This window comes from Xenopus tropicalis, chromosome 1 (assembly GCF_000004195.4).
Source record: "Xenopus tropicalis strain Nigerian chromosome 1, UCB_Xtro_10.0, whole genome shotgun sequence".
Classification (NCBI taxonomy): domain Eukaryota; kingdom Metazoa; phylum Chordata; class Amphibia; order Anura; family Pipidae; genus Xenopus; species Xenopus tropicalis.
Window position 1 is genome coordinate 37,178,831 of NC_030677.2, and position 26,377 is coordinate 37,205,207.

A 26,377-nucleotide genomic window follows, 5' to 3' on the forward strand; every position below is an offset into this window, starting at 1 on the left:
CTCAACTCGCTGTGTTTGGAGGAAGAAAAATGCTGCCTATGACCCCCAAAACACCGTCCCCACCGTCAAGCATGGGGGTGGAAACATTTTGCTTTGGGGGTGTTTTTCTGCTAAGGGCACAGGACAACTTATTCGCATTAACGGGAAAATGGACGGAGCCATGTATCGTGAAATCCTGAACGACAACCTCCTTCCCTCTGCCAGGAAACTGAAAATGGGTCGTGGATGGGTGTTCCAGCACGACAATGACCCAAAACATACAGCAAAGGCAACAAAGGAGTGGCTCAAGAAGAAGCACATTAAGGTCATGGAGTGGCCTAGTCAGTCTCCGGACCTTAATCCAATAGAAAACCTATGGAGGGAGCTCAAGCTCAGAGTTGCACAGAGACAGCCTCGAAACCTTAGGGATTTAGAGATGATCTGCAAAGAGGAGTGGGACCAACATTCCTCCTAAAATGTGCCCAAACTTGGTCATCAATTACAAGAAACATTTGACCTCTGTGCTTGCAAATAAGGGTTTTTCCACTAAGTATTAAGTCTTTTTTTGTTAGAGGGTTCAAAAACTTATTTCACTCAATGAAATGCAAATCAGTTGCTATCTTTTATTTAAAGTTATTTTTTCGATTTTCCTTTTGATGTGCTATCTGCCACTGTTAAAATAAACCTACCATTGAAATGATACTGTTCTGAGACTTTTCATTTCTTTGTCATTGGACAAACTTACAAAATCAGTGAGGGGTCAAATAATTATTTCCTCCACTGTACATGCTGGGCCCCATCAGCCAATGAATGGACAGAGTTCTGCCTTTTGCTCCAACACTACTTCCTGTTACAGTTAGAGCTGCATTATTTCCTGTCAGCTGATCTCTGAGGGAACACACAGTCCATCACTAAATGGCGGCTCAAGGGAAAGGATGTAAAAGGGCAATATTTACTGATATATATATTCCAGTTTGGTAAGATTCTTTAATAGGCCACTTAATATGATACAAACTATCTGTTGGTTTTCTTTTTATTCTGGGGTTTTTTAATGATAGAAAATTAAGGATCAGAGTACACTGAAGTATATTGAAATGTGCTTTTGGCAAAATGGTCCTTTAAAATTCAGCTCAATGATTAGGTCATATGTGGCATTAGGCAAAGCTCCATGAAAACCATTACTGCCTGGTCAAATCTGAATTCACCCCTATGGTAAATATAGAAAAGTTTTTGAATTCAGTTGGAATGTAATAGAGACCAGTCGCTTTAAGTGGCTTTATACCAGCCAATCACGGTATAACTCTACACTTATAACTCACAGAATAATCAGTGTTTACCAGTGACATGATATGGAGACAGATTCTTCAGTGGTTGGGGGAGAGAAGCCATCGGGGGCCAGAGGGCTAGCATGTTGATTGCAAAAGCTGCACCAATGGACTCATTTGTGTGCGATGCCAGGAATGCGGTATCTGCAGCTCTTTTCCAAATAGGACTTGCTTTACAGCGCCCTGAACATACAGCATTTAACTGTAAAAGGGAGAGTAATGGGGACTCTTTAAATAACATTGAAATTCCTGCTATTGTGCAATAATTGACTTCAAATGTTATCCCTAGTGCCATGGGTGGTGGATTTTATGGGCAATACCATTACGTTATCCTGCCTCATTTCAGTCCTGCCCTCATTAAGGAGCCTTCCAAATTCTAATACAGAAGTTATCAAAATGAAACAGATTTACTACAACTCGCTATTGAGTACTTGTATTTTTATTTATTTCTTATTAAAGCAGAAGGAAAGGTAAAAACTAAGTAAGCTTTATCAGAAAGGTCTATGTAAATACAGCCATAAGCACTCACAGAAACGCTGCACTGAGTCCTCTATCAAAAGAAACGCAGGATTCCTTTTTTTGTAAACATGTTCTTAGGTATCTGACTTCCTCTCTCAAAAAAATTTTCATTCCGGGGGCCACAGCTCTCTCCTGCTCCCCCTTCCCATAAGAATTCAAAAAACTCATTCCCCCTCCCTTAGGAATGTGTGATCTGAGCTACAGTGGCTGGAGCTGCACCAGGAAGCTGCTTCTAGGGCTCTTTAATCAGGTATGGTAATGCTTTCTGCAGAATAAATATATTTTTCTAGGTGGCACTAATGTGGCGAATCTATTGGCAGTGAAATGCCAAAATGACTAAGACTGAGTCTTATATTTTACTCCTGGCAATACCAGCTGCAATGCATTTGCCATCAGTATGAGTATGAGAGTCCTAACGTCTGCTCCTGCTGTAGCCATTCCATTCCAGCTTAAACTCACCAGCGTTATGGGTACAGTTTAATGCTTAGAGCCATAATTACATTAATTTTACACATTGCAAATCTATAATAAAAGCTCTTTAGTGCACACAAAGCAATGTAATAGGTGAGATCATTACGACTCCCCTACAGACGTGATATGCAACAGATAACCTTAACTCAGAAGCTGTAACCAAACACTTCCCAATCTTGACACCTCATGTGCAAAGCTGTAATTGTAAAGAGAAAACAAACCAAGCCAGTGAAGCACTGTATAGTGAAAGTAAAGTGCATGAAACTGCCGATGGTCTGCTGACACAGCCTGGATGAATACAGCACCCCCAGCTTGCCTAAGGAGGTGACAATTATGCATGAGACATAAACATCATTAGCCTGAATATGAAAATGACACACGTTGTAAATACTGCATTCTGCCCAAAGGTCTTTAGACAGTTAAAGTGTTCCTAATGAATGGTATATATAACCACAACATACCCATGCACAGTCTATTTGCAGATTAATTTCTACAAACCCCCTTCTAGCAAAGTCCAACATTTGCTCAGCCCCCTCATTCCGGCCCCTAACACAGATTCAAGTACAGCGCAAAGAATATCTAATGCAGCCAGTCAACAGTAATTCAAAATGTCACAATAACTGGCCTACAGTCTTTGTCCCACTATCTCCTCCTCTTTGGGGTCTAGCAGCAGCATGTGGGGACCTCTGACTTGGAATCCTGGAAAATAAGAAGGAATCCCCCAGGCAAACCCCAGTGGCTTTCATGGTCACACTCATAAACTCAGGCACATTTTGGGGGTTCAGTTACATTCTATTAAAGGTTAACCCCCGAAAAAATGCTGTTTTTGATGTAAGGTAAATCCAGTGGAATATGCCTGCAGAAGCACGTGGATATTTGCTCCTTAACCTCCTGACTTTAAAGAAAGACATTCAATAGACATGAACACAATGCAGTTTTAGGTTTCCTGAAAGTTGCTTTTTGTATTGTGTGTATATTGATGTTGTAGAGCTTCTGAGAACCACCTAATAAATGTAATATGTACTGGTCCAATATAATCCAGGTTTCTCAGATGTACCCTCTCTCTCTTCTACAGGAGATGCTCCAGATCCTAGGTTCACTTAGGCACTGCAATCTAGTCAATAAGCTGGTTCTACAAGGTATGTTCTTTTTATTTAATGTGCCCTTTTTATTATTACTATTGAATTGCATCCCTGATGCAGGAATATCTAAAAGTACTTTATTAGACTGTAATTACCAAACAAAACCTACAGTTACTGCTTCTACTGCCTGTTACTCTGGTTCTTTCTTTAAAAGAAACATTTGCCCGATATCTTGCAAGTGGTGCATTTGTGGCAACATAAAGTAGATGTCTGCTGCTGCTGCTAAAGGCTCCTATGGGCAGATTTAACAAGGCCTTTAACCCTACTAAGTTACGGTTATTAAATAAAGGACTGCATCACGTCATCCATCCCTGTCAGCAGGATTGCAGGCAAAGTATTTTAATGAATTCAGTTGATATTTCTTTAAGATATGGATGATAGAACAGGGTTTCTTTAGTATTTCCGCTGTATTAACCGTGTTTAAAGTGTTTCATGCAGTACCATATCAAATGCATATTGTCCTGTACTGATGATGAAGTGGGTTTGTTTTCTATGCATCCACTCAACATAATTCAGTGACTAATGGAGGCAGTCAAGTCCTCCGAGGCAGTCTGGATGTATTGAGGAAAAAGTCACAAAAGACGGCCTGCTGTTGTTAAGCCAAGGAGGCTGAAAGGAAGTCAGCAAATATAGGCGGCTATATAAACCATACATCTAGTTTGATTCATTTGCCCATCACTGGATTTACTCAAGGTTACCCGTGATGGACATATTTTTCTTTCAAGCCAGCCAACCATGTAAGTATACAACCTCAGATCTCCTTCTCATAAACTGATTCATTATATGTATCAGGCAAGTGATAATGCAGAGAGTGGCCTGCCGCACATCAAGAGGAGGCGTTCCTGACAATGATTGATGGCCCAGCACAGCTAGAAGATGTAAGCAAAGATAAGCTGAGAGCAAAACACAAAGGGAAAAAAATCAGATTGTGGATCCATGCTTATAACAATACTGTGTGTGAGCTTAATGGCATCCTCATAACGACACATTTCTTTTTATGATTACTGTCAGCGATATGAATAGAACTGAAGATTGAATCTTTGGAACAGATGAATAAAGCTAAATTTGTGTCCGTGCTCAAAAATAACTCCATGTTGGCATGTTCCTACAGGGCACGCTCGATGAACCTTCTGAAGAACACAACCTCATCTAGATGGGTTTTTTTGCAGATTAACTTAATACAATTAACAAATATAGCTACTGATATATTGCATGAGTCGCAAAGTGCTGATAATTACTATGTAGTGATCCCTAGGCATTAGAACAGGCACAGGCACATTTTAAGGTCAAACTCCTGCTTTTGAGGTACAGGTATGGGATCCCTAATCCAGAAACCCGTTATCCAGAAAGTTCCGAATTACGGAAAGCCTGGCTCCCATGGACTCCATTACAAGCAAATAATTAAAATTTTTAAAAATGATTTCCATTTTTTCTGTAACAATAAAACAGAACTTTGTACTTGATCCCAACTAAGATATAATTACCCCTTATTGGAGCCAAAACAATCCTATTGGGTTTATTCAATATTTAAATGATTTTTATTTGGAAAACCCCATGTCCCGAGCATTCTGGATAACAGGTCCCATAACTGTACAACATATGGTTGGTGCTAAGAGAGACCATGCCCTGTGCACTGTGAACCTTAGGGCAATTGTTGTTAGGGCAATTCATTATAGTTCCCAAAAAGTGGACCCACTAGAGAGGAAAAAAAGGACAATTAAACGGAATATAACACAATAGAAATGAAAAATGTAGCACATTATTTAATTAGAGGCATACATATTCATACCTACCAACATTTGAAAAGTGTAAAGAGGGACAAAAAGAAATGCCGCAAGTAGCAACATTTTTTGACCACTCCCCCTAAATATCACTCCCATTTTACAAAATTTGGCAGGTTATTTAAAGTTTTAAAGGAACAGTAACACCAAAAAATGAAAGTGTATAAAAATAATTAATATATAATGTACTGTTGCCCTGTACTGGTTGTGTGTTTGCTTCATAAACACTACTAGAGTTTATATAAATACCCTGCTGTGTAGCCATGGGGGCAGCCATTTAAACTGAAAAAAGGAGAAAAGGCACAGGTTACTAAGCAGATAACAGATAAGTAGCAGATTCCCATTGTATTCTACACAGTTATCTGTTATCTTCTTATGTAACCTGTGCCTTTTCTGCTTTTTTCAATTTAAATGGCTGCCCCCATGGCTACACAACCGCTATTTCTATTAACTACAGTAGTCTTTCTGAAGCAAACACACAACTTTTACCAGTGCAGGGCAAGAGTACATTATATTTTAATTATTTTAAAACATTTCTATTTTTTAGTGTTACTGTTCCTTTAACACATCTCTGGGGGTTTTGGGGTCACGTTGTAAAACTGCCCTTTAAGCTGCAAGTCTCAATTCCCCCAAGCATATTAGTTACAATTGTTTGAGACTGTCCTGCGAAAAATCGAAACAATTGGGAGGCATCTGTATGATTCCTTTTCCCATGGGAAATGCACAATGCCCAGTCACCCTGAAAATAGATGTATTGGGCAAGGGGCTATTCTAAGCTCTCCACTCATCTACTATGCATTATATGGATTCTTATTCCAGATTTATAAATCTTTGTATTGTAATTCAAGTTACTAAATAATGCTATGCAGGACCATGCACTTGCACCTCCAGCCATGAAAGCGTAACATGTAAACAAACCGAATCATAAATGAATAACTGTGCTTTCAGTCTCAGGGATGTGGGAGATGTTTCTGTGTCAGTGGAGATTACGAACTTACTGTAAGCTTTTTACCAATTTACATTTACAAGATATTTTCACCTTACTATATTCCTTTGTAATAGAATATAGTAAATAAAACTGTAATAGAATATAGTAAAAAAGCTGTCAATCCCTCCTATATTTTTGGGAGTTACCCTATTTTGGCGCCTCTCCCCCCCGATCTCCTGGCACCCCCTAGAATTCTCATGATTTTTCACAAAGTTCTGCGCAAATTCTGGAATAAACAGGAAGTTGCCAGTTGTTCATAGGAAGGAGGAGTGCGATTACATATGTAACTAGGGTTGGCAGCATTTTATTGAAATAGTGGGCCAGGGAATGGATTGTGATGTAAATGGGTGGGCCAGCAATGTCACGGGGCGGAGTTGGAATCGTGAGGTGATTTGAAGTATTCGAGCTAGGAATGGGAGAAAGGGGAGAATAGGAGACAGACCGGGGCAGATTTACTTGTTATTACAAATTTACCGGCAAGTACATTGCCAGTAAATTTGTAATTTCAGCTAGGCCGGAGAAGCATGACTACATATGTAAGAGGAAGTTGGCAGTTGTTCTTAGGAAGGTATAGCCTGATTACATATGTAAGAGGAAGTTGGCAGTTATTCTTAGGAAGGTATAGCCTGATTACATATGTAAGAGGAAGTTGGCAGTTGTTCTTAGGAAGGTATAGCATGACTACATATGTAAGAGGAAGTTGGCAGTTGTTCTTAGGAAGGTATAGCCTGATTACATATGTAAGAGGAAGTTGGCAGTTGTTCTTAGGAAGGTATAGCATGATTACATATGTAAGAGGAAGTTGGCAGTTGTTCTTAGGAAGGTATAGCATGACTACATATGTAAGAGGAAGTTGGCAGTTGTTCTTAGGAAGGTATAGCATGATTACATATGTAAGAGGAAGTTGGCAGTTGTTCTTAGGAAGGTATAGCATGATTACATATGTAAGAGGAAGTTGGCAGTTGTTCTTAGGAAGATATAGCCTGATTACATATGTAAGAGGAAGTTGGCAGTTGTTCTTAGGAAGGTATAGCATGATTACATATGTAAGAGGAAGTTGGCAGTTGTTCTTAGGAAGGTATAGCATGATTACATATGTAAGAGGAAGTTGGCAGTTGTTCTTAGGAAGGTATAGCATGATTACATATGTAAGAGGAAGTTGGCAGTTGTTCTTAGGAAGGTATAGCATGATTACATATGTAAGAGGAAGTTGGCAGTTGTTCTTAGGAAGGTATAGCATGATTACATATGTAAGAGGAAGTTGGCAGTTGTTCTTAGGAAGGTATAGCATGATTACATATGTAAGAGGAAGTTGGCAGTTGTTCTTAGGAAGGTATAGCATGATTACATATGTAAGAGGAAGTTGGCAGTTGTTCTTAGGAAGATATAGCCTGATTACATATGTAAGAGGAAGTTGGCAGTTGTTCTTAGGAAGGTATAGCATGATTACATATGTAAGAGGAAGTTGGCAGTTGTTCTTAGGAAGGTATAGCATGATTACATATGTAAGAGGAAGTTGGCAGTTGTTCTTAGGAAGGTATAGCATGATTACATATGTAAGAGGAAGTTGGCAGTTGTTCTTAGGAAGGTATAGCATGATTACATATGTAAGAGGAAGTTGGCAGTTGTTCTTAGGAAGGTATAGCATGATTACATATGTAAGAGGAAGTTGGCAGTTGTTCTTAGGAAGGTATAGCATGATTACATATGTAAGAGGAAGTTGGCAGTTGTTCTTAGGAAGGTATAGCATGACTACATATGTAAGAGGAAGTTGGCAGTTGTTCTTAGGAAGGTATAGCCTGATTACATATGTAAGAGGAAGTTGGCAGTTGTTCTTAGGAAGGTATAGCATGATTACATATGTAAGAGGAAGTTGGCAGTTGTTCTTAGGAAGGTATAGCATGATTACATATGTAAGAGGAAGTTGGCAGTTGTTCTTAGGAAGGTATAGCATGATTACATATGTAAGAGGAAGTTGGCAGTTGTTCTTAGGAAGGTATAGCATGATTACATGTGTAAGAGGAAGTTGGCAGTTGTTCTTAGGAAGGTATAGCATGATTACATATGTAAGAGGAAGTTGGCAGTTGTTCTTAGGAAGGTATAGCCTGATTACATATGTAAGAGGAAGTTGGCAGTTGTTCTTAGGAAGGTATAGCCTGATTACATATGTAAGAGGAAGTTGGCAGTTGTTCTTAGGAAGGTATAGCATGATTACATATGTAAGAGGAAGTTGGCAGTTGTTCTTAGGAAGGTATAGCCTGATTACATATGTAAGAGGAAGTTGGCAGTTGTTCTTAGGAAGGTATAGCCTGATTACATATGTAAGAGGAAGTTGGCAGTTGTTCTTAGGAAGGTATAGCCTGATTACATATGTAAGAGGAAGTTGGCAGTTGTTCTTAGGAAGGTATAGCCTGATTACATATGTAAGAGGAAGTTGGCAGTTGTTCTTAGGAAGGTATAGCCTGATTACATATGTAAGAGGAAGTTGGCAGTTGTTCTTAGAAAGGTATAGCATGATTACATACAGTGGTGTGAAAAACTATTTGCCCCCTTCCTGATTTCTTATTCTTTTGCACGTTTGTCACACAAAATGTTTCTGATCATCAAACACATTTAACTATTAGTCAAAGATAACACAAGTAAACACAAAATGCAGTTTTTAAATGAGGGTTATTATTTAGGGAGAAAAAAAATCCAAACCTACATGGCCCTGTGTGAAAAAGTAATTGCCCCCTGAACCTAATAACTGGTTGGGCCACCCTTAGCAGCAATAACTGCAATCAAGCGTTTGCGATAACTTGCAACGAGTCTTTTCCAGCGCTCTGGAGGAATTTTGGCCCACTCATCTTTGCAGAATTGTTGTAATTCAGCTTTATTTGAGGGTTTTCTAGCATGAACCGCCTTTTTAAGGTCATGCCACAACATCTCAATAGGATTCAGGTCAGGACTTTGACTAGGCCACTCCAAAGTCTTCATTTTGTTTTTCTTCAGCCATTCAGAGGTGGATTTGCTGGTGTGTTTTGGGTCATTGTCCTGCTGCAGCACCCAAGATCGCTTCAGCTTGAGTTGACGAACAGATGGCCGGACATTCTCCTTCAGGATTTTTTGGTAGACAGTAGAATTCATGGTTCCATCTATCACAGCAAGCCTTCCAGGTCCTGAAGCAGCAAAACAACCCCAGACCATCACACTACCACCACCATATTTTACTGTTGGTATGATGTTCTTTTTCTGAAATGCTGTGTTACTTTTACGCCAGATGTAACGGGACACGCACCTTCCAAAAAGTTCAACTTTTGTCTCGTCGGTCCACAAGGTTTTTTCCCAAAAGTCTTGGCAATCATTGAGATGTTTTTTAGCAAAATTGAGACGAGCCTTAATGTTCTTTTTGCTTAAAAGTGGTTTGCGCCTTGGAAATCTGCCATGCAGGCCGTTTTTGCCCAGTCTCTTTCTTATGGTGGAGTCGTGAACACTGACCTTAATTGAGGCAAGTGAGGCCTGCAGTTCTTTAGATGTTGTCCTGGGGTCTTTTGTGGCCTCTCGGATGAGTTGTCTCTGCGCTCTTGGGGTAATTTTGGTCGGCCGGCCACTCCTGGGAAGGTTCACCACTGTTCCATGTTTTTGCCATTTGTGGATAATGGCTCTCACTGTGGTTCGCTGGAGTCCCAAAGCTTTAGAAATGGCTTTATAACCTTTACCAGACTGATAGATCTCAATTACTTTTGTTCTCATTTGTTCCTCAATTTCTTTGGATCTTGGCATGATGTCTAGCTTTTGAGGTGCTTTTGGTCTACTTCTCTGTGTCAGGTAGCTCCTATTTAAGTGATTTCTTGATTGAAACAGGTGTGGCAGTAATCAGGCCTGGGGGTGACTACAGAAATTGATATTGAAATTGAAAATTGAAATTGATAAACCACAGTTAAGTTATTTTTTAACAAGGGGGGCAATCACTTTTTCACACAGGGCCATGTAGATTTGGAGTTTTTTTTCTCCCTTAATAACGTAAACCTTCATTTAAAAACTGCATTTTGTGTTCAATTATGTTATCTTTGACTAATAGTTAACGGTTTTTGATGAGCAGAAACATTTAAGTGTGACAAACATGCAAAAGAATAAGAAATCAGGAAGGGGGCAAATAGTTTTTCACACCACTGTATGTAAGAGGAAGTTGGCAGTTGTTCTTAGGAAGGTATAGCATGATTACATATGTAAGAGGAAGTTGGCAGTTGTTCTTAGGAAGGTATAGCCTGATTACATATGTAAGAGGAAGTTGGCAGTTGTTCTTAGGAAGGTATAGCATGATTACATATGTAAGAGGAAGTTGGCAGTTGTTCTTAGGAAGGTATAGCATGATTACATATGTAAGAGGAAGTTGGCAGTTGTTCTTAGGAAGGTATAGCATGATTACATATGTAAGAGGAAGTTGGCAGTTGTTCTTAGGAAGGTATAGCATGATTACATATGTAGCAGGAAGTGGACTGTTGTTTTTAGAAGAAAAAGCCTGATGATATATTTAACACAAAGCAGAGAGTTGTTCTTAGGAAGAAAAAGGATTACTACATTTGTAGCAGGAAGTGGACTGCTGTTCTCAGAAAAAGCACTATTACATATGTATCAAAAAGTTGGCAGTTATCTTTATAAAGGAGCAGCATCACTACATATGTAACAGTGGACAGTTGTTCTTAAGCAGAAGATGATGAAGATGGTGACATATCTCATACCTCCCAATATTTTGAAAATGGAAAGAGGGACATAAAGAAATGCTGTGCAGACAAAATTGTTTGACCACTCACATGTGACTAAATTTGCAGGTTATTTAAAGTTTGAACACATTTCCGGGGGTCTTGTTTTATAGGTTATTACAGTTTTGTTAAAAAAGCTGAAATTGCCCTTTAAGCTGCAAGTCTCAGTTCCCCTAAGCGACCTGTTTAGCTTATTAGTTACAATTGTATCTCAGTGCAGGGGGGGCTTTTTACCTTTCTGGGCTCTCAGCCAAAAGCTACTTTTTACTTAAGTTTGAGAAACATTAGGGTTGATTCACTAAAGTGCGTTAAAACGTGCGCTATTTATAGCATGCGTTAAAAATTTTATTGCGTCTAATTTTTCGTGTCAACGCACGATTCACTAAAAGTATACTTGCATTAATTTAGACACGATGCTGCTTGCGTTATTTAAGTCGCGAAGACTATTTTCGTGCGGTATTTGATGGAACGCGCGCTAATCGACGAATAGTTGTCGCATGCGAAAAAATGCGCGCCATATTAGCCATACACGCCATTACTTTCGTAAAACTACTTTTATGAAAATGCCCATTTCCCTGCAAACTGGCGGCTGCATCACTGTAGGGCCAACACAGACTTGAATAAATCACACTGCAAAGTCCATATTGTGTTGCCAAAAGCTCATTAACTGTACTTTTCTATAATTACCGCCTGCCTCAAGTAGGTGTTATTTTTCGCGATATTTAGCGCATCTAAGTGTTTGTGACTCATGCGTTAGTATTATTTCTGCGCGCAAATTAATGAAAACCGTTAAAATTAACGCATGCGGCATCGCGAAATGTAACGCATGCAATATGCAACTTAACGCACGCGATAATACTTTAGTGAATCGCGCATTTTTTAATGCAAAAAAGCGTGCGATATGCGTTACCGCACTTTAGTGAATCAACCCTATTGTATCTTTTTTAGCATTCAGTGCAGCAGATCAAAGGGAAATTAGGGACTTTTCAGTAAGAATATAGGACTGCGGGTTGAGCTGTCAAAAGAGGGACTGTCCCACGTAAATCGGGACAGTTGGGAGCTATGCATATTTGTAACCACTGGGCAATGAAGCTGGAAGTATAACTTACTCCCAGTACAGATACACAGATCTATGCTACTGGCTGGTCTGTGTATCTTCACAGACTAGGGGTATTATTCTGCTTCTCTATATAGCAGCACAACAAGGCATTCCTTAGAGTTCATACAGAATAAGTGCTGGAGTGAAAAAGTCATGGAAAAAAGTAAATAAAAAGAGATGGCATAATCAAAAGCAAACACATATAAACTCCAGATGGTTCGGAATAAATATATTTATGTATTGAGAAAGTGCAACTGTGAGGCAAAAAGCGCTTGTTCAGCCACTTGCCAGATAAAGTCAGGTATTATAACTTAAAGTAGCTACAATAAAATAAATCTTCTTTTAGTGTGTGGTATGCCGGTATCACTGATGAACAGATTATTTGTACGATTTAGCAGTAAAAGCGGCAAGGAGTGCTTAAAAATGGGACTCGATGGAATGGATTATGACTTTTCAGTATGGAAGATGTGCAAAACAAGTCTTTTTAGGCAAAATAAGATGAGCTTGCTATTCATTCAATGGAAGAGAAATGTGCTGAAGCGCACTCCATAAAAGTCTTAATGGCAGGATCGCGACAAGCAACATCCACAGAGAAATATAGAGCTCAAAAATATAAAATTGTCTTAAACAACCGAAAGCAGCACAAAGGCTGAGCTCCATGAGAGATGTACAGCATATATTGTGCCTCTATTTCAAGGGAGACGTTAAACCTTCAGCTCAGAGAATAATCATTTTACTATAGAGATCTGTGCATTAGCAATTATTTTATTTCTTCTTTTTAGTTCCAATGCCACTTTTTAGGGTTTTTTTTTTTTTAAAGAGAATGCTATTTGTCTGGTTTATTGTGGCTTTGAGCACATATATATCACCCTTTTCACCATCTTAACAGCTCCAGTTTTGGTCTTTGTTCAGTGGCATAACCACAGTCGGACTGGGGGGGTGCAGGGCCCACCGGGGCTCCTGTCATAGGGGCCCTGCAGGTGCCCCCGCTGGCCGTGTCCCCTAACCCCCCCCCCCCCACCCAGCGTCCTCCCCTGACCGTGCGGAAATTTAAGGGGAGGAGCGGTCGGGCAGAGGGAGCACAGCAAGGGTTGGGTCTGGGCCACCGTGGCCCCCTGGGATTTTTCCTGGTGTCCCAGTCTGACCCTGGGCATAACTAGAAGATAGTGGGGCTCACACTTTACCCACTATCTTCTGCCTCCCCCCCATCAGTCACAGGGTCTGCTTTCCTTTATAGTTAAACCCCTATCTGTGCTTCAAACAGGACAAATTTAAGTGTGCCACTTATATGCATAAGTCCCAGCATCATCCTAATTGCAAAACACACATGCTTTATGGTTTACAAAGTGCTGTTTCTCAGAATTTATGCTAGGGCCCATCAAAGTATTTGTTATCCCTGGTAAATTCTTGAAACAACATAGCAGAGTCCAGCTGAGTAATATGCAAGTTGTTCTTTTGCTACGTTGTTTCAAGAGGCAGAACCAGCAGTGCAGTAAGGACAGACACTGCTTTCAATGTAAATTACATTTACAAATAATTGTAAAGCCATTGCAAAGGTTTAATTACTATATCTTAAGGTGGTAATACACCTAAAGATCTATTAATTTGGCAACCTCTTTCCGTGATAGGCCCATCTTGAGGTGGGTGATATTAGACTGAGCGGATTGTTCACCAATTGGATCACATTGATGGGATACATGCCATCTGGACGATGTTCTCTTCACCCTGATGGGATTTCGAAACCTGCCCATACATTGACAGATAAGCCAGCTTTTATCGTTTTGTGAATGGCCACTGTTGCTTAGAACAACAATTTCTTCTGTTGGGTAAATGTTATTTTTGGGTTTTTATTCCCTTTAGCCGTAGGAGTGTGACAGGGCTCATATACGTACCACTAGGTAAAGCCTTGTGCAGAACCAATTTTTAAAATCCAGACTCAACCCAGACCCACTGCCCATAACCCAAACCCACATTTTAACCTGTTTTAACCTGCCACACGACTTTTTCATACACTTGCGCGCATAAATCGGAAATGTTTTACCGCTGTTTACAATGGTTCGGTAAGAAAATTTCGTGACTTTCGGATCGCCAATACGATATTACCGTGACTAATACGATTTTTTCGTAAGCATTTTCGGGATATTTGCGATCTTCAGAAATTTTCCCATTTGGGATTCGAATTCGTGGATTAGTAAATCTGCCCCTAAGGCACAACAGTTGCTCTGCCCAGTACAGTAAATGCCCACCATACACTAATACTGCCCCCATAAACACAACTGCCCACACATGCATACACACTCTCTCACACACCCCATACAAAAATTTGTACCCATCCTCCACATGCATAAGCACTTATTTAAATACAACTATCTTATAGCAAATATTGTGAATTTAATATAAAAAGAATATAATTCAACTTCAGTGGCACCAGGACACTGAAAAGAAAGAAGATGTAAAATGGCAAAATTGTGTAATACCAAACATACAGGTTTTCAGGTTTTAGATATCCAGTCTTATTTTTTAACCTTCAGCTTTATATTATGTTGTTTTCTCATTATTGATTATAGGTCACAAGAAAGTTTATATATACATATAATATGCATATGTGGAAAAAACATCAATAAAGCTCGTTGGCTTGAAGAATCCCCAAGGAAAAAGCCACAAGACTAATTATTTTGAGATGACTTTAGACATGCACCTACAAAGTAAATATGTTAAGATCTGTCACTAAAACTGAATGTATCTCATTTCAGACTGGCTTGTAGGGTACTTAGGTCATGGCTTTGCGGCCTAATCAATTCATCAATAATTTGATTTACTTCATTGAACAATTCAATTTCCAGCATGTACCGAAGACAACAATGCACTCCGCCATCAATATAACCTTCCTGCTACATGCTGTAAGGGCAAATGGTAAAAATAGCAAGATGCAAAGTTATATTTTCTAATAAGGAAGTAAAATAAATGATGAGGAAAAGAAAAAATACATTTCTATTTCAACAAAAATACTACATATTTTCATTATTACATACAGCACATAAAAGATGATTGGAGGAAAGTGCCCTGTTATTCTCAGGAAAAGGTGTGCTTTATTTTCTATCTTCTCTTATTTTGTTGGTATCTCACTCACCCCTAAATCTCATGAGGTGTCTGCCTGAACAGTGCATCTATGTATTTACACATTCATTCTATATGTACCACTGTGAACTATAAAAATACATACCTCCCAATGCTTCTTCTGCATTCCCTAATCGTGGGCCTTACTTGTGTTTGGTCAGGGGAGAGTGAAGGGGTCCTAAATTCTTCCATTGTAAAGGAATGGGGAGCTGGCAGAATGTGTGTATTGCCTACCAAGAGGGGGGTGTGGAATGTTGTTTCTCTGGTTAAACTGTTATTATTCTTCTCTCTGTTACCTAAAAAGCCATAATCACCTGGCACAGCCATGATTTGTCCAAAACGTACTTATTTCCCATCCAGCCCCCCCTTTTGGCTTTGTGATTTGGGACTGCCTTACAATAAGTGGGACAACTGAGAGGTAAAATAAAGTTTGTTGCAGGAAATATGTTTAACCTGGTGGAAGAGAAGGAGCTTTGGCCTTTCTGGTAAGTAGATGGAGGTGGAGCTTTCAGTGCCATGGACTGGCTTGGTGGGGCACAGCATGACTTTCTGCACAGTTTTTCCAAAGAGAGAGAGCTATCACATATATGCTTTGTTATTATATTGGAAATTTAGAAGAAAGAAAGTTCTTCCATCTGACCCTGTTGCATGGGTATATGCGTGGGTCTGTTCCCTTTCCCTTTATTTGCACAAAATGTCATAATGACATCTATTAATTCCTAGCACCACTGTGTATGAATAAAGGATCAGTACATAAAAACATGGCAGCGAACAGATTATAGAATTAGGGGAATTAAAACAGTGAATTTACATGATCTGGCTTTGATTATTAAAATTATTCAAATCTGAACAGGTCATGTTTATTTCATATGCTATAAAATCTTAACAGTGAAAGCAGCACGCCAGCTTTATTTCAATACTCTGCAGGATACAAATGATTTGTTTTAGGTAATTATTTTGTCACCAACTCCCTTCTGCTGAGTCTACATTATCCCACATCAGACTGCTCACCATTCAGCACAACATGTACTGTAACTGCACAGATATAACATATGGTATGCAATTAGAAAGTACAAGTATGCGATCGCTTATCTTGAAACCCATTATACAGAAAGCTCAGAATTACAGGAAGTCTGTTTCAAGGAAAAAAAATGATTCCTTGTTCACTGCAATGATAAAACAGAACCTTGGTACAGGTATAGGACCCATTATCCAGAATGCTCGGGACCAAGGGTATTCCGGATAAGGGGTCTTTCCATAATTTGGATCTCCATACCTTAAGTCTACTAAAAAATTAATAAAACATTAATTAAACCCAATAGGATTGTTTTGCATCCAATAAGGATTATTTATATCTTAGTTGGAATCAATTACAAGGTTCTGTTTTATTTCTACATAAAAAAAGGAAATCAATTTTAAAATTCTGAATTATTTGCTTATAATGGAGTCTATGGGAGACGGGCTTTCCGGATAACGGGTTTCCGGATAAGGGGTCTGATACCTGTACTTGATGGTAACTAAGTTGCATTGTCCTTACACAGCAATATATACAAGCTGGACAACGACGTCATGCCAAGTCTGACCAGTCATTAATAATTCATTAATAATTCTACTGCTTTATTATACATTTTTTCAACAGGGACTGAGTTTTACCTGCAATATGCTTGCTTTCAAGGTTAAAACTCTCAAATGGTTGCTCTTTTACTAGCCCCCAACAATCCCTGTTTTGTTAAAAGGAGAGGGGATTTTTTTAGTAGCTTAATGCACAAAATGTTTTAATGTCCTATCTATATGGATAATAGGTAAGCGCAGATTATCAGCAGGCACAAGGCAGCCATGTCCTTACAGATAATGCCTATCCATGTACCTGTATTTGCAACATTGTACAATAAACCAAAATAAACATTCAGTGGGATTCTGTAGGTATGGCCACACCATAATAAGGGGGCGCAAGGCAGCCCTGTCCTTATACAGATAATTACTATCCATATCCCTATATTCCCAAACATTGTACAATAAACCAAATTAAAAATTCAGTGGGATTGTGTAGGTATGGCCACACCATAATAAGCATGACACCAGCCTATATTATCACAGTAATACGGTCTATACATTTGAAATCATTACATATCTGTGTATTAACCCTCCACATATATGTTTATCTATCAGAATATCCACAATGGTTAATTCCCCCCTATTTATTATGTGTCTTTAATAGTATATATACCGCACCAGGGATCAGTAGAATACCACTGGGGTTATTTATGATGATTCCTGGTTTCTGAACCTCTCCACTATTGTCATAGATTTTGCTTTCATATACACCTATCTCCAACCTAACATAATGCCTAAATTAGCAGATACAGCTACAATTATTGTGACTTCCCACTCTCATGCTGGGAGGACAGACATTCACAGGTCACTTCCTGTTAGGAACCAGACTGCTCTAGTGTAATGGTCTAGACCTGGAAACAGCAAGCTCAAATTCATATCCCTCAACTGTTATTTACATTTTGCCTCCTGTCTAGTTCATGGTCACTGGGAATAGGTTAAACATGTTGGCCTGAGGCCTCTGGGAGAGAAATGACATTACCTCTGTTGGCTGGTCAGCCGGCTGTGGTATGAGAAACTGATTATGATGTTGAAGTACCGTCTTCAAATAATCCAACACCGTCTGGCAGGGCACTGCAAGAAACAGAATAATCATGCTTCCAGCTTTATAGCTCCAGACATTTAATTAGAACATAATGAAGTAAGCATTCAATTACGCTCATCTGCTTAAATCAAGTCATTTTAGGACATTACATATGTCTTGTGGTGAAAAAAAAGATACCTAGGTAAACCTACTCACACACAGAGATAATTAAACATACATATATGCTGTAAACATGAAGTCACTTTGTGCTTTGCCGGAGGCCTGAAGCAGCTTTTATGTGATCCCTTATTCCTCGAATGAATCATTTGTAATAAGAACCTAAAGATCCATATAGTTTGCCAAGCTCCAAATGTGAGCAAGCCTTTCTGAATATGCCAGCTTTAGTGATGAACCAAATCAGCTGGATCTGATGCCCTATTCCCAGCAACTTTGCAACTGGTTTCCATTATTTATTTTTTAAAATTTTTAAATTGTTTGCCGTCCTCTTTTTCCTTTTCCAGCTTTCAAATGGGGTTCACTGACCCCAGAGGTCAAAAATTATTGCTACAAGTCTATTACTATTTTTTATTACTTATATTTCTATGCAGGTCCTCTTCTATTTAAATTCCAGTCTCTCATTCAACCCACTGCTTGGTTGCTAGGGTAAATAAGACCCTAACAACCAGATAGCTGCTGAAATACCAAATTTGGAGAGATGCTGAACAAAAAGCTAAATAAAAGAAAAGCAATAAAAAATGAAGATCGCCATCACAACTTGTCTCAGAATATGAATGTCTACATCATACTAAAAGTTAATTTAAAGGAAACATATTGGATAAATGGGAAAACCTAACTTTGTGCTAAACATTAATCCTCTCTGTAACAATGGCCCCTTTATTGGAGCTCCCTATAGATCATATCACTAACGGTCCCTGCCAGAAGCACAGTAGGAGGGGGAGAGCCAATCACAGCCCTGCACTCCCACAACCAAAGACAGGCTTCAGTTCCCTATCAGGTCAGCCTAGCTGCTGATTGGTTCCTATCCTACAGTGCAGTGTACAGAGAGCCGCCGGCTCCCCAGCTCATCCAGAGAATTCAGCCAGCAGGAAGTGGAACAGATGGGCAGGGCTAGTGGGGTTTTGGGCGAATTTCTCAATAAATCTGTCCAAAACACACATTCCTTCTATATCTAGAGGAGTATAATTCCCTGGTTCATTGCTAATTTTTATAGGATATGTCTCCTTTAAAGGCAAACTACCCATTTAAGCCAGATGCAGGTTAAGCAATGAAAGCAAGAATTTCATTGGTTGCATTCAATTACTGCCCAGGTGCAAATCTGCCCCACATTTATTAAAGAGTTTATCCTGGGGTGGCATAAATCGCATGCAAAGCACACTTGCCCACATTTTTTTGCTCAGATGCCAAGTATTAACAGTCAGCACTACTCATTACATCTGTATCCTAAAGTCTGCTGAGGTCAGTGCCAGGCCAAGCCGGCCGGGCACCCTAGGCAACCCAGTCAGCTTTGCCGCTCACAGCCCACTGTGTATAATGTGCATAATCACACATTGCCAAACAGTGCCCACTTGCATCTGCACATAAGAAGTTGGTGGGTGGTAATACCAGCGGTGGGAGGCACATGTGGCCAGTGGGGGCACAAGGGCCCAGACTAGGGGCAGGGGAAGAGGGTATGTGCCCAATTTTGTGCCTTGGCATGTGCCTCTTTTGCCTACCCCTAGTTCCAGCCCTGGCTGAGCTTTATGAATGATCACATCCAATCAACCAATGGTGTGAAACACATTTCATGTCTCAATTGCCTGGGAAATACTCACAATTCACATCTGACATTAAAATAATGAGCTTGTAGTAAAGCAACCCTCAATAAACAGAAATTATGTATACAGACCAGCAATAGCAAGCAGCCTGTAGTGCCGGTCATTCTCATAGCCATAAGGGCTCCTTTATGAATGGAACTCCAAGTGTGTAATGAAAACGCTATTCACAAACATATAAGGATGCACCGAATGCACTATTTTCGTAAAAGAGTCAGCCGAAAACGAAACAATCCAAATTTGCATATGTAAATTAGGATACGGAAGGGTTAAAATGTTCAACTTCCGTGTTTATCTGACAAAAAGTCACGTGATTTTAAGGATTCAGTTTGGTTCGGCCAGGAGCGTGGATTCGGCTGAATCCAAATCCTGCTGAAAAAGGCCTAATCCGGAACCGAATCCTGGATTCAGTGCATCTCTACAAATATAGCTTCATTCACACATGCTACTTAAACCTTGTTACAATTCTCCAGTCTGCTGTGATAGATTATGGGTCAAAGTACATGGCGCCTATGCCCGATATTGTAATTAGCCCGATATCGCCCACCTTAGGATCCATTTTTTGGTGACCTTGCCAAACAAGTGGATCTTACTGTGTGTACCTTAAAGGAGAAGGAAAGGCTTAGGGGGTGCCAAAATGTAAAAAAATTGCTTACCTTTTACCCCGGGCTGGTGCCCCTGTTAGGAGAAAACTGCACCAGCCCAGGGTAGCTGCAAGTTCTTCCTTCTTCCTCTCTCTTCTGCCGGTGAAATCCCTGGGCCGGCGCATGCGCAGTAGAGTGAAAAGCCGACTTTGTTGTTTAAGTTCCACTATTCACTCTACTGCGCATGCGCAGTGCGCCAACAAGGAAGCAGGAATCGCTACAGGTACCCCGGACTGGCGCTGTTCTCTCCTAACAGGGGCACCAGCCCGGGGTACAAGGTAAGTGATTTAAGTCACTTGGGGTGCCTAACATTTTGGCACCCCCAAGTAACTTAGCCTTTCCTTCTCCTTTAAGAATGCACAGCTGAAGCCAGATCTGGATTGGCATGCAGATAAAAGGACCTAAAGTAAAGCAAGATTTGCCCACCAACCCTTCTGTGCTGCTCCACTTTGTAGTACAAGCAGTTGGGGAGGGTCCAGGGCCCTTAAATTTGTTAAAGTCCCACACAACACAAGATCCCCTAATATACCTCTGTAATACACTGTACACTGTAATCTGTAAATAACATTTTTATATGCTGAAATCCAACTGCAAAACAGTTCTTCACTTTCTGCATCATTTGAAATCCTGGCAGGGGTGGAGGGACTAAAACATTGATGTTACAAATTGTTACAATGTCTCTACAGCTTACAGACAGCATGCAGGAACTACATAGCCCACAATGCATTGCACTGATGTTCCTTTCCTTATGGATGTGATGTGTGCAGGGAATTGTGGGATTTGGAGGATGTAGGCTGAAGGCAGGCTGAGGACAGTCAACTACTGTTACATTGTATTTGAGTCTCAAAGTAGTCAGCCAGATCAGCAGTGGAACAGGGGCTTAGGGCATGGGTTTTTCTGCCTGGCTGAGAGATGCAGATCAGCTTCGCTACGCCGCTCTGTGTGCATGCACTAGAAGCAATGGCAACAGCCCAAGTGCGCACACTGAAATCTGCCCATGATTAAAAATCATGAAAAGGCTGCATATTTTTTAACTGATGTATATTGCGAAGTTGCTTGAAATTTTATTTTTACATTTTAAAAAGCTAAAGTTGTGTTTGGTTGGAGTTCCGGCTATAAAAATATTTCCATTTTTGCACATTTTAAACAACACAAAAGACCAGTTAGTAGGAACACCTAAGCAACAGTAGCACCTTAATTGCCATAAAACATACCTGGTATACTTTCTAACTTCCTTCTAAGGTCCTCATTTTCTTGCTGCAGAGAGATCACCTCCTGCTCCAGCTCTTGGCACCTAGGGCAGTAACCTTCTTCCTCATCGTCATCTTCCTCTTCTGGAAGCGTGGAGGAAGACGGATGACCATGTGATTCAGAGGTTGCTGGGGATGTCCATCCACCCATTGTATGTACTGGAGAGGATGAGATTGTGTCCATATCAGTCAAATGTCCATAGTCATTAGTGAAAGAGGAATTCCGCGCAGGGAAGTTACCGGCTAGAAGATAGTTCTGAAGTGAATCTGTGAAGACCCGCAAGAAAGCGGAAGTCTGCTGTTTTTTCTTTACAAACTGCATTTCTACATCTGCTTTCTCTGAAGGTTGGTAATGGAACGCTTTACTTAACTGGCACTGGTCTGGCCTGTCATTGTAACTGTTATTCTCCTGTTTTATACAAGACATCAATGATTGTGGAGGTTTGGAGTCCAGAAGTTTCCCCCCACAATTTAGGAGGTTTAGAACTCGGCTACATTGCTGGGCAAACGCATCCAGTATCATTCGGCTTTCTGGGAAAAGAAATTACAGAGAAATAGTTGTTTAGGCATTGAACACAATAGCTTTGGTCGTTTTTATTTATATTTCATAGTATGAAGTCAGCATGGCTGCAACAATGAAAGAGCTTGTGCCAGAAAGATCAATGGTATTAAATATAATCTCTCTAAGAATATAAGAATCTCTAAGATTCTTCCTTCACTTTTAGCCAGACAATAAATATACCATGCACAAGGGGTCAGGCTTAAGTTATCACAGGGCGAAGAGGTTTTTCTCCACAAAAATCTGTGACTCCACACAAAATACAGTTATTAATTAGGTTCAAATAAGGTAAAAGCTGGAATAGTGATATGATGTAGTAACAAATACATTCATTTGTATACACATATTAGGTCCCTCCAGAGTGAAAAGAGAAGTTAAGTCTGTATATAAAGTCCGTTGATATATTAACTGTTTAGCCTCAATTAATTTAATGGAACAAAGTGATTTTCCTTTGTGATCACATTTTTTTTTTACTGCGACTAACACAATCTCTATTAACCCAATGTCATTTTTTTTTTTTTTTCAAATATGCTAGTGATCCCAAAGAAAAAACTGAGGTTAAAAAGCCACTCAAGATGTTGTGATTTTTTTCCCATGATTTCCCATAAATCTCCAAGGTTTAAAAACAAAATGAGCCCAAATGATCAAAACTACAATTTCCAAGTTCTTTCTTTTCAAAGCTAGGCAAGAAAAAAATAATATTTTATGACTGAGGGAACAGAAATACATTTAGCTGCAAATGATTAAAGGGGCAAAAGAGGTTAGTGGTGGTATAAAAGAGAAATATCGCTGTTCCACTAAACAACAGAAATATGTTGGTTACATGGAATACAGAATTGTCCCTTGCCCTCTGTTAGTATTTTCATAGCGGCAGTATTGATGGCCCATCACAAAAACATTTCCTTTGTTCCCACAAGTCATTGTCAGAACAAATGAGCTCGAACAAAGCACCTCTGCCTGATGGCAGTCACCTATAAGATTCAGAGGGTTTGTTGTATTTTAGCCAAGAATTTGCTTTTTTTTATACTTGGAAAAATCTATGCGGCCCATAACTTTATCCTGTTGGACTGATTATTTTGATAGAAGAAGTTTGCAAACAGGATCCTGTTAAAGTTTTACATTTTTAAACAATAATTAATTCATGAACCATGAGTCTGTTGGAAATAGTGTATAGAACTCCCAAACTCTCTTATCCAACATTGTACCTGGGAATTACTCTCCTCACATGAGAAGTATAATTAGCAGGATAACACCCAAGGAACATACAAACGTCAATGCTCACAAACCATATTTTGACATTTAAGGCACATTTTGGGAACAAAGTCATAACTAAATACACGGATCTTGTAGAAGTGCTGCATAGGATTAGGTCATGTTGGATAAAAGCTATTATTATTGCAGGAAACCTTTTTCTTGTATCAATGGTTTCCCAGCTAAATCACTCCTATCCACCCTAGTTTCTAGTTAATTGACATGCCCCATGTATCTTCTAGCACTTATTTGTGTTCTAGCACACTATTTGTGAATTGCAACCCGCACTGCTGGCCACCACAATACAACCACATCAAAGTAGGGGAAGAGAATAGGACCCAACAGCCCAAAGAGCAAGAACAGGTGGCTATGCAAGCAAAAGAAATGCAATGGGACTTCAATCTCTGACCCAATAGAGACTATATTCTACTTTGAATCCACAAAGTCCTTACACTTACAACACAACCCTGACCCCTCTGTTAATAGAATGGGAGTAGACCAGTGGCAGATTTACAGATCTAAATAAGGATGGCTGGCCTGGGCCCTTAATTCCAAGGGTGCAGGGTTAACTGGGGAGGAGATGTAATACAGCTCAGGACAAGAAGAATTAGTAATCCACCCTTAGATTAGACACAGGCTAGCTGGATGCACCTCCACATTTTCTCAGTGGCCGAGGTTGGTATTCTATGCAACTGACCAGAAGTATGGTTATTTACCTAGATCGTGCAAAGCAGACTACGTCACCTAAACTATGAGGTGGCTCTTTCCCCTTAAGACTACTGCTCACTAAGAATAATAAAGACAAGTACTAATTGTGTGTTCTTTGTAATTACAAACATACTGTGAAGGGGAAGTTCCACCCAGACATAAAAATCTGAATAATAAGTCATTTTCAGATTAAACATGGAACCCAGATTCTCCTTTTTTTTTTATTAAATCACCCATACCTGTTATAAATGTATTAAAAAATCAGGTGTCAGTCATAAATTTCTGGCTACAATACAGTCTAATTGTCTACAATAAAGCTTATTTATTTTTTATTTACTATTGTCTGCTTGTGGGATCTGTGAGTGCCTGCCATATGTATTGAAATACATTTCATGCCCCACTTTTATGCCTTAGATGTAAAGGCATGGTAGACAATTACTTTCACTTTCCATTTAGCACTTTCTAGATGTCCAGCACAACTCAAATTCCCCCTCCCTCCTCATGGTCTATAATTGTGTAGCCTGTGCATGGGCATGGGCATTAGGCCCCAATTCTGGTGGCTACACAAGATTCTACGATGATACTGACTTTGCCTTAATAGCAGTGTCCATAAAACAGTGCCTACCTGCTTGCTATGATTGTGATTCTAAGGCTGAGGGAAACAAAATTTATATAATTTGTATAGTGTAATAAAAGTTTACTTGACAAAAACAATAGCAAAGAATTATATGGAATTATTTCTTAGGGTGACAAGGTGCCCTTTAAAGGAAAACTATACCCCCAAACAATGTAGGTCTATAAAAATATATTGCATAAACAAGCTCATATGTAAAACCCTGCTTCATCTAAATAAACCATTGAAAATGTACTTTTTTAATACTATATGCTATTGAGTACTCCTAAATGAAAAATTTTAAGAATTAAGGGCCTTCCCCTGGGATCATACGTTTCATGGTGCACACAAACAAGCCAAAGCACGCATTCTTTAATAGGTCACTTAACATAATATAAACCAGGGGTGGGCAAACTTTTTGGCTCAGGGGCCACATTGACTTACAGACGGGCCGGGCCAGCGTTACGCCCAGGGCTGCCAACAGAAATCATGGGGCCAGCATCCTCCAGCTCCACTCCCCAGCAACCTGCAGCTCCCCCCCAGCATCCTCCAGCTCCCCCTCAGCATCCTCCAGCTCAACCCCCAGCATCCTCCAGCTTCATTCCCCAGCACCCCCCCAGCGTCCTTCCCAGCATCCTCCCACCAGCATCCTCCATCTCCCCCCCCCCCACAGCAACCTGAGGCTCCCTGCGGCTGTTTCTGTCCCCGGCTCCCCGCTGCATCGTTTTATATGGTTGCGCCCAGGGGGGCTGGAGTCGGCGGCCTGGATTAAAAACGCCAGCAGGCCCTAGTTGGCCCACCCCTGAACTAAACTATTTGTTGGTTAAGTCTTTGTTCTGAGGGTATAGTTTTCCTTTAAAACTACTAGTTTCTTTAAATAACAAAAATATCAGTATAACGGATGTTACAAACATGGATGTGCATGGAATTCCCCACTTGGTCTATTTCTTCATCCTTTAAGTCAGGGGCTAACATAAAATGTCATCCTGCAATAGGCAACAGTAATTAAAGCTATAAATTAGTTCTAAACTGAATACTGTGTCCCAGAAGTAAATCCCAGAATTAATATTTGTGTTAATTGATGTTAAAATTACTTATACTCATATAATTGTCTCTACACAATTTGTACAGAAGATGTATGTAATGTATTTATCTCAATAAACTGCAGTCCCGTTGCTCACATGCTGGGGTGCCATTTGCCCCCACACATTACTTTAACCCAAACGTTCTTACAGTGTAAGAGACACGTGTACATAGCAAGAGAGTGTGGCAGACAGGAGATAAAAGCAGAGAGATAAGAGAGAGATATTCAGATATAGTGACACAGAAGAGGAAACAGAGCAGGGGGGAGGCAGGGTGATGGGAGGCCAGAAGCATACAGCAGGGCTTGACATATAAGCATTTCTACTTAAATATATATAATATACATGGCTTAAGTGAATACATACACATTAAACATTAACATGAAGACTGTTATGTTGGAAATATTATCATTCATAGGAAAGACTGTTTGGCACACTGGCCACGTATGTAACCCAAGCAGTCGGGAATGGGTGCTGCTGTGGCACCTTCCCCATAAAAGCATACCTCCCAACATTCTGAAAATGGAAAGAGGGACAAAAGGAAATGCTGTGCGCACGGTGGTGACATTTTTTGACCATACCCATTTTTGCAACCACATCCCCTAAATACCACTCCTATTTGACTAAATTTGCAGGTTAT

General features: G+C 39.9%; 1 protein-coding gene across 2 annotated transcripts in view; it reads right to left on the reverse strand.

Annotated features, from left to right (window-relative positions):
* bend4 (BEN domain containing 4) overlaps window positions 1-26,377 on the reverse strand; it is a 60,100-nt gene that overhangs the window by 13,435 nt on the left and 20,288 nt on the right. For both annotated transcript variants that reach the window (XM_002933452.5, XM_004911214.4), the window contains exons 2-3: window positions 21,489-22,055; window positions 17,757-17,848 (exon numbers count right to left, since the gene is read on the reverse strand). In XM_002933452.5, the coding sequence (XP_002933498.2) occupies window positions 17,757-17,848; window positions 21,489-22,055 (659 nt within the window). The remainder of the gene's footprint in view (window positions 1-17,756; window positions 17,849-21,488; window positions 22,056-26,377) is intronic.